Source organism: Conger conger, chromosome 2 (genome assembly GCF_963514075.1).
Source record: "Conger conger chromosome 2, fConCon1.1, whole genome shotgun sequence".
Lineage (NCBI taxonomy): Eukaryota > Metazoa > Chordata > Actinopteri > Anguilliformes > Congridae > Conger > Conger conger.
Window position 1 is genome coordinate 27218088 of NC_083761.1, and position 9768 is coordinate 27227855.

General features: G+C 42.3%; 1 protein-coding gene across 1 annotated transcript; it reads left to right on the forward strand.

Annotated features, from left to right (window-relative positions):
- The first annotated feature begins 282 nt into the window (after window positions 1-282).
- LOC133121759 (cyclin-dependent kinase 5 activator 1-like) lies at window positions 283-6293 on the forward strand. The gene is made up of 2 exons (XM_061231202.1): window positions 283-911; window positions 2497-6293. Exon 2 carries the CDS (start codon window positions 2714-2716, stop codon window positions 3626-3628), a length of 915 nt encoding a protein of 304 aa, XP_061087186.1. The 5' UTR covers window positions 283-911; window positions 2497-2713; the 3' UTR covers window positions 3629-6293.
- Window positions 6294-9768: the final 3475 nt, after the last annotated feature.

Here is a 9768-nt window from a genome sequence, read left to right on the forward strand (position 1 = left end):
CTATGATAATTCGGTCCCCCTTTTTAATTCTTGTTGAGATTTCAGGATTGAGTGGTATAAATACAGCACCACGGACAGAGCACACAGCGGCGCCCAACCACAGCCGAGTGATGAACAATTCACCAAGCGCAGAAGCCAGCAACAGCACACAGCGGCGCTCAAATCCGTCTCTCTCCTGGCGAGGACCAATAGCATCATATCAGCATCCCCCCCCCCAACCCACATCCGCCCCCCCTCCCCCAGTCTGTCTGTCATCACTGGAGCTGCAGAGAACCTGCGGATGCCTGCGTCAAGGCGTGCGGATTCTGCTTGTTTATCTGAAAACTGATTTTCATTTTTGGAATTTGGATATTTTTGTATTTTGAGCTAGAGTGCTTCATTTCAGTTTACCAAGATAGCTTCTTGATGTTCAAAACGTTAAGAGGACAACTGAAACGCAGAAATATCGAGAAACGGTATATTGTATAATTGTTGTCCTCAAAGCAAAACGCTTTAGTCGATCTCATTTTATGCGAAGATTATTAATCTTAAAATAAATAGCCTAAAGCTATCAGGGGATTTTCAGGAAAAGGGGAATCAAACGTTCTAGAGACTGTGAAAAAAATCAGCATAGCCTAAGTGGGTTTTTTTATCGATTTCTTTTTTTTTTTTTTGGTGATATTTCACCCCTATGTCATAGTGGAATAACATTGGTCCGTTAAAAAAATATAAGAAATTTTAGTATTAGGCCTACATATCGATATTATGTCAGGCTGCTAAAATTCAGAACCTTGGACAGTGGCCGACGTACGCCGCCGTTAAACTGGAAAATTGGTGCGGTAGGATTTAAAAGATCAAGAAAAATAACCTCAGAACTTATTCTTTATGGACTATTTGGACTGTGCAGGAAAGCCCAGCCTCTTTTAAAATCTGTGAGTATTCAAGTCTTTTATTTTGGTATTTATGTTCTTACAGTCTATTCATATTTAGGCTATTTCTGCCCTGATTAACTGCCGCAGGGAAATTGTTAATCAGGGTAGCTATGCCATCGATAGCCTAATCTCATAAACCGTACCCACTTAGAAATAGGCTACCTTCAATATTTAAATATTGAAAATTCTACGAAGCTAATGAAAGATTATGATCTTTTGAGAATTCCTTTTTGCGGATGGCTACTCTGTTTCTGTGATGTTTGTATGAGTGTGTGTGTGTTTTAGTGGGGTTTCTCTTTTATATAGTTCTCAAAAGAACTAAATGATATACCACGTAGCCTATACGATGTCGTTTATAAAATATTAACGCGGTTATTCCTCCACTCGTAAGCTCAAAACGATATGCATAGGATACAGCTAGAGTATCCTACGTTTTAATCACAAGTGACCTCAGCGGTGTTTTACTACTCAGCTGGCTACCATTTTATACAATTGGCGCTTTATTATGCTTCAATCGAAATATTGTGCAGTTCTATAATTGAGGTACTTAAAGAAGACCCAGATTTAGGCATAGGAGACGAGAATCGGCCTTCCAGAGATGGGTTCTAAGACATAAACATCCGCGCTGAAATTCGGGCTGATCTGAGACCTACACAACTAGCCTATAGAGGCTATAGCCCACTGCGTCATAACATAGCCCACTAATGTTATGGATAGGCAAATATATAAGAAGTAGGCTATTTTACACGCCAGGAACATATCCCCAGAAATATAAGCTATATTTAGGCTCGTGATAACAAACGCAGTGGTAACAAATATCACTTAACAGTCGCAAAACAGTCACCTATCTTAAATCGTACGATGTTAGCTTATGTTTAAACAGTAGCCTAACAAAATTAATGGGCTATGTAAGTGTCATATCATCACATTAAGTCTCGGTAAATTACGTCACAAATATGTATTTGAGGTCACTGCAGACACCCAACACTCACCATCCTGTCCTCACCTGGTTACTGCCAGTCCCACTGGACATCAAAACTGAGCATGATTTGACGGAGACTGAGCAATAATACGATTAAATAAAATTAATTTTTCCACAAAGAAGGGGTGCTGTTAAACACACTTTTTTCTATTGGGTCACCCTGCAGACAGACCGCTAGTTATTTATGTATATTGATTTATATGCCTTTCAATCTCCATGTGAGAAAAAAAACATCAGATAGACGCCATATTTACGTTTAAATTATGTGCTCCTTTCACAACTTCAGTGATTGCAACAAAAGTAATGAAAATAATTGGCCTGTGTTAAAGAAAAAATAGTATTGGGTAACCTTGTTAATTTGAAGCAATTGATATGCATTGTGTTTTCAACATAATCCAGTCAAGTTTTAAAACACAGGCTATACAGTACCAGTTATCAATACACCATTCTTATTTTATTTCTTTGACAGTGGTTGAATAAGGTTAATTTCAGCATGAACATAGCAGGGCAGATTTTGAACATACTGCATTGAAAAACTCTTGAAAAATACATTGGAAGTGAATCAGTGAATATGATCCTTTTTTTATTCTTAACATTGCTCAGGAACGAAGAGAAAGAGAAAACATAAAGCCCCCTCTTGAGAGCTCTCAGAATTCATCCAGGAGACTGGCTCGGCAAGTTTTGGGCACCTGAGAGTTCGGCCCTTGTGTCCAGTGTGCCTATATTTGGAAGCAGCAAGGGCGGGATCCCTTTTGTCCTCCTTTAATCCAGCGAGGCTAGCGCACACCCCCGACTGCCCACCCCCCCACTCCCCGGCACCATGGGCACCGTGCTCTCTCTATCCCCGAGCTACCGGAAGGCGGCGCTTTTCGAGGATGGCCCCGCCACGGTGGGACACTACACGGCGGTGCAGAACAGCAAGAATGCCAAAGACAAGAACCTCAAGCGCCACTCGCTCATCAACGTGCTGCCGTGGAAGCGCATCGTGGCCGTCTCGGCCAAAAAGAAAGGATCCAAGAAGGTGCAGCCCAACGCCGCCTACCAGAACAACGTCACCCACCTGAACAATGAGAACCTGAAGAAGTCGCAGTCTTGCGCCAACCTCTCCACCTTCGCCCAGGACCCCGCTGCCCCCGCGCTCTCCAGCTCCAAGACCTCCGGAAATGTGGCCTCCTCCGTCAAGAAGGCGCCCCTGAGCGGCTCCACCGCCGCCCCCGGCACGCCCAAGCGGGTCATCGTGCAGGCCTCCACCAGTGAGCTCCTGCGCTGCCTGGGCGAGTTCCTGTGCCGGCGCTGCTACCGGCTCAAGCACCTGTCGCCCACCGACCCCGTCCTGTGGCTGAGAAGCGTGGACCGCTCCCTGCTCCTCCAAGGCTGGCAGGACCAAGGTTTCATCACCCCGGCCAACGTGGTCTTCGTCTACATGCTCTGCCGCGACGTGGTCTCTTCGGAGGTGGCTACGGAGCACGAGCTGCAGGCCGTGCTCCTCACCTGCCTCTACCTGTCCTACTCCTACATGGGCAACGAGATCTCCTACCCGCTCAAGCCCTTCCTGGTGGAGAGCTCCAAGGAAGCCTTCTGGGACCGCTGCCTGTCCATCATCAACCTCATGAGTGCCAAGATGCTGCAGATCAACTCCGATCCGCACTACTTCACCCAGGTCTTCGCCGACCTGAAAAACGAGAGCCAGAAGGAGGAGGAGAGGAGCCGTCTGCTGATCGGTCTGGACCGGTGAGGTCAGGTGGGCTGGAGGTGGTCGGAAGATGGCCACCGGCAGGGGGGGCAGCAGTCTGCTCTAGTCTGGCATTTCTCAAAGGTGATACAGTCGGTGCATTATGGGAGATTGAGACTGGATCTGGCTCACTAGTTCTAGTACATCTTGGTCACAAAATCCAAACCAGATCCCATGCTCCAGTCTTTTTTGAAAGAGACACTTATGACAGCCTTCCTGGATTAATTTTCTGATATTGTGGCACTAAGGCAAAAGATTATCCTAAAATAAGAATGGCTGCATTGGTATGGCGATAATAATAAGAACCATCTGGCAAGACTGAAGCAATCGAGTACCATCTTTCTTCAGTTGAGGAAGTAAAAGCAGCTATAAAATGTGAATTGTGAATTGCCTAATGAGGCTTGTGGATGACAGATATGTGTGTTAAGAAGTGCTGCAACATTGCTCCCAGCATTGGTCCAGTTCCAGTCGGTATCCTCTGAAAACCTAACTGCACGTCAGATGTTTTGAAAGCAGTCATCAATTCAAAGCTATTTGCCTGCTGTCAATTCAAATAATCTTATTCTTACTGTCAGAGTATTCAGGTCAGAGATGCCAGTATTATTAATAAGGAAAATAACATTTAAAACGAGATGACCTAAAATAAATGAATCAACCCCCCACCCCCCAGCCTTAGTTGTGAACAGTGTTGAGCCACACCCTAATTGAAATGCCAGACTTGAGCATATTCTCTGTTCCTTAAACATATACATATATATATTATACATAAAATACACCGATTACTAAAAACAACAATGACAAAATAGACAAGCAACATGAAAAAAGAAAACACACACACACGCACCCACACACAAAGACATGTCTACCGCTCAGAATGTGGAAAGGACTTTGAGACAGTCGTGTCTCTTGCCACAAGACCCTTGAAGGGTTGAAGGACTGCAGTACCCTATCAGGAGAGCCGGGGGGGGAGGGGTGGAGTTTGATTGACGTATTGGTGTTGTGTGCGACTGGATTACTGCTGCCATTGCGGATGAATGGTCCATTGCGGCAGTGGTCTCAGCTTGGCCGGGGACCTGGAGATGCTGAGCTTCCCTGTTCCCCTGCAGTGGAGTGTGATGAGGACTGACAGTAATGCGCACATGCTGTTCTTCACTGGCACACATTGGCTTACCGTCGCGGTGTACGCACACGTGGGCATATGTGTGAGGGTCAAGCACAAGGAGAGCAAATACGTAATACATGTGTGTCAGGGAGTGGTGTGAGGGACCGCAAGGGGGAAGCAAGGTTTGGATTTGTGATGTCACAAGAATGGTATCATTCCTTGTCCGGCTCAAGTGTTATTGATGTCCAAATTTATTTTCCGGGGAAGGAATACATCCTTTTCAGAGTTCCTCAACAGGCTGATGCCTGAGGTTTATTTATTTATAGAATTAATTTATTTTCAGGAAGAGTCCTTTACGCACGTGCCATTGAAAATCTATTGGCGATTCCAGAGGGCAATATTTACCTTGTATACTCTTCTTTCCTACTACATTTCCTGCCAAGTAGAGTGCATTCAGAGAGCACTTGAGCATCTGGTTTGATTGGGATTTAATTCTAGTATGAATTCTTTCTGATGTCCACAGTGAAATTCAACAGAAAGATGCAACACTGGTGCCAAACAGTTGAGGGAAGTCCAGTTAGTGGGTCTGAAAAACAGACTTATGGTCTGCAGCTTCTGAAATGGATACGTTGTTAGCATACAGTTTATTGAATACACGCGAAAACAATAGATATTTATTTAAATACTTTCCTTGTGATGTCAATAAAATGATCAGAATGAAATGACAAATTGTAGATAAATCATTTTAGTAATCATCAGTAACAAAAATAATAATTAATAAAAAATGAATGTTAGTAAGAAGTAGTACATACAACTGATAGGTAAGAAGATAATGGGGAAATCGATTTATTTGAACTGGTGGGGATTTTGCATTTTAGGGCAAATCAATAGCAAATCTATCATAACAGGAGAAGAGGATGGAAGGATCAAAGGCACTGTAGGATAACATTAGTCGAGTGTGGCAGCCTGTATCACAATATGAGAAAGGCACATATTCAACTAAGATGAGAACATCAGTGATGTGTTGAAATTGAAGAGGGTCATTACAGGGTGTTGGTGCATAGGAGGACATAGTTTTACCTGGGGGGACCTTGTTCAGAAAAGGGCAGTCAAGGGCTCCCCAGACTATGTAATCACACACTGCCAACAAAAGCTAATGTCTTTTGCTGTTTGCCGAGTGCACTGGATCAGGGGCTGTGCAGGCAAAGTTGTTGCCAACTGTTGTAGGGGAAAATTAAGCTTGCAATCTGTTTGGAGTAAATGTGACAAATGGGAGACCATTATTTGGTAGGCCAACCACCATCGCCTCCTTGAATCTCATCTCCCATGGGAGATTCTGGTATTGTCTGTGTGGAAACTAGAACCCGAACCTGAGGATATCCCCTTCTCTGAGGAAACGAACAACAAAAAGCAGAAAGGATTCCAGAGACCTTGCTTTAACTTGCTGCCAGCTCTCTGACAGCTTTCACACAGAAACCGAGGAGCTGGCAAGATTAAATGAACAAATGCCACAAACAACACAAAGGAACTCAAAAAAGTATTCAATAAATATTTATTTGCCCGCTTTCTTATCATGTCAATGGTGATCAATTGTGCATGCTTTCTTTCAGTAATTGTGTCTTTAGACTTTCTTTCAGGAAATGACAAATATATGCACATGTTGGTTACTTTTTTTTTTTCCTCTCTGATGTTCCGTGCTTAAAAAAAATCATTTGATGCAAGTTGTCCCTGGATACTGCATCATGTGCTCTTTTCTTAGCTTCTGCATCAGTTCTTCAAAAAGTTTTAACTAGAGACATTGGACATATATTACATAAAAGTGTCGCTGTGCCCTGTGAACACGGCATGCCATCTTCATGAAACATGAAGGAGTCGAGTCTCATGCTCAAGAACTGACCCTGCACTATGTTTTTACAAAGGACTAAGAAGTTGAGGACATGGCTGGCAGCTGTCCTGTTATATAGGGACAAAACAGGGACACACACTTTGATGTGGGACATGATCTTGAGAGACGGCAGGAGGGGGGGGGGGGGGGGGGGATGGGGGTCTTGGGGTAAAAGCAGGGGACACTCTGGAACCATCTACCACCTGAAGATGTGGCTACCCCAATTCACTACAACGTGCCAATTTTTTCACTCGCAACACTAAGTAGTTGATTACGAAATACTTTTAAAAAGCATTAAAAAAAAAGAAAAAAAAAAGGTGATTGTTCATTTTTTTCTCTTTGGTTCTTTTGTGTATCTTGTTGCGTACATCTTTGTTGAACAAAAAAAAACAGTGTTATTAGACGATTAAAAAGGAGAGGCACTCTCTGTGACTGCATGTGAGTGTGTGTGCGTGCGTGAGAGAGTGTTTGTACAGAAGAATGTGATAGGTTTATCTCATGGGCAGAGGAGAAGAAAGGAAGAGGAGAGGAGATGAGTTGTTCAAAATGGAGGTGGGAGTATTTAGGGGTGGATTCCAACTGGTGTGAGGGGGCGGGAACAGGGTGTTAAGCGGTTATGATTGTTTATAAAAAAAAAAGCCCTTGCTGTAATTTAACCTTTTTTTGGTTTCTGCTTATTTTTATTTCTTTTTGTACTGTGATGGAAAATAAAATGCACTGATCGTTCATGACGCACAAAAGACTTGCTACATATGTGTCTTCACTATCCAGAGCAGAGGCAGAGTTTAGATATCTTTGCTGACTTGTTTACCAGAAAATGCAGTCTGACCACAAGGAATAAAACAGAAGGAAGACGATATTCAACTGACAACGTGTAAATATACTGCAATTCCCTCTCATACATTAATATTACTGGTTTACATTGATGTCAGTTGAAACGGCACACATTGCTATTGGATGCTCCAGTCTTATAAAAAAAATAACACAAGTTTCCTTCATTGGCTCTTTATTGACCAGCAGAGCAATGAACCAGCATTACAGAGGCTTCAAATACAAATCGCAATTGCATGATGGGATAGAGCATACACCAAAGATATCACCTGAAGAATGCTGGCAGTCCAAGTATAATTTTACTGTTCTTCATAGAAAGCAAGGCATAGAGACAAAGGGACTTTGTCACACTTGTCAAAGGAAGAAGCCAAGCCCATTTAATACTGGACCACAGTACAGTACTACAAACTATATATTTCTCATTGGTAAAACATCTGCTGGAGATATGTCCTCAGATATCAAGCTGGTATAGGAAGCAAGCACAGCTGGATTACTGTGACTTCCGTATTTGTTTTTGTTTTTTTGTTTTTTTAACAAAATGCATCAGAAAAAACGTCACCTTTTGCCTGCCCCCTGAAACCCTGTCTGCACAGCTTTTGGTTATTTCTTCCTGCCAACAACTGATTCAGGATCAGTTTACAAACCTGCTTCTAATGCCTACAACTATACAAAAAAAAGCATAAACAAAAAAGAAACTGACACAGTTCCTGGGGTTCAGCTCAATCCAGCACTGCTCACAGTACCAACAGTAGGTTGAGGGAAGTGTGGTATTACCTTGGTGCAAGAGTGCACAGATCCAGACCTGGAGTAACTCTTTTTGGCAGACTGAAACACATTTTTCAACTGGGAATGTTACAGAATTCACTGTGAAAAGGGAGAACAAATACGTAATCAGAATACGTAATTGTTTTGGATTGAAATACTTTTCTATGCTTTACTGGGCTTGTCCGGTGTATTGGAACCTATGAAATACTCTCAAAAAGTGCAAACCTTCTGGCCCGGTTGGTTGATGCAATTGAACCAGGCAAGATCAATCGACCACAGAAAAGTATTTGAATCCAAAACAATGATCTATTTGACCCAAAACAGACCAAAAAAAAGTATATGGGTTTCAAATCAAGTCAACCCTGTATTCACACACTATTTGCTTCCATGAAAATAAATGATAATCCCTGTGATTTGGTCCAATCACTGTCCTTAAAGAACAACATTCTGAATATATTACATAAATATGTAAAATACAAAATTAGGCACATAACATTAACAAGCATATATATATATATATATATATATATATATATATATATATATATATATAGTGTGCAGGTAGCATGTATTTACTATGTTGAACCTTTATTGTGCTCACAAATAGACCACATCAGCCATTACAAAAGAACGATTTTGAAGGCACTCAGGTAAGAGAAAAGATAGGAAGCATTGCTACCCAGAAGGAAACAGAAAGATTGATTTCCACAGAGAGATCCACATCAAGAAAAAAGTTGGAATCAGCTTGCGCCACAAATAATTTATTTATTAAAAAGACTAGGATTTGAATAGTTCCTATTATAGAGGGCCCTCTCGGCAATGTCCTCAGCAGTGACTTAATTTAATTGTTATAGATTCAAGTTCAGATTCTGCTGTCTATTTTTCATTCAGCAGGTGAGAGCTTAGTCAAGTTGCTAATCATGCTGCACATGAACATTTTAAAATAACAAGAGTATTTGGCTGGAGCCTGCCTGACCAATAGCACTGAGCAATTGTGCAAAATAAAACTGGTGCACAACAGGAAAGAAGAAACTAACTAAGCGTAGCTGTTGTCACCTACCTATAACTATAATGATAACTATAAATATGTTGTTTCAAAAATTGTTGTGAAGTTGGAGAGTCCACACCACAACGACAGTGACAAACGATATTGTTCGGATCACTTCCGGAGCGATTATTTCCAGCAGCCCAAACGATAAAACACTGACATCCAATCAAAATCCAACCAAATTCACAGGGTGTCACAAGCAAAATTGTAGATGACATAGCCGAGAGACTATTTACGGAACATTATCGTCCTGCATTGTGGATGCTCACATTGTTATCGTTACAGATATAGTTCTTGTTGTAGATGGGCCTGTACTGAAACCAGCTGCTAGTATCCTGTCCTGTCAGTAAAGGAGTTAATGGGACATGGCTGGAACACATGGTCGATGTGGTTTGTTCTCCCTCCTTACTGGCAGTGAACTTACTGGTGACTTCCCCTGCCCTGCGCCCTCTGCCCACCTCTTCATCGGGAGGTGTTTCATAATGGTATGGGCTTCTGCCGCTCAGGCTAAT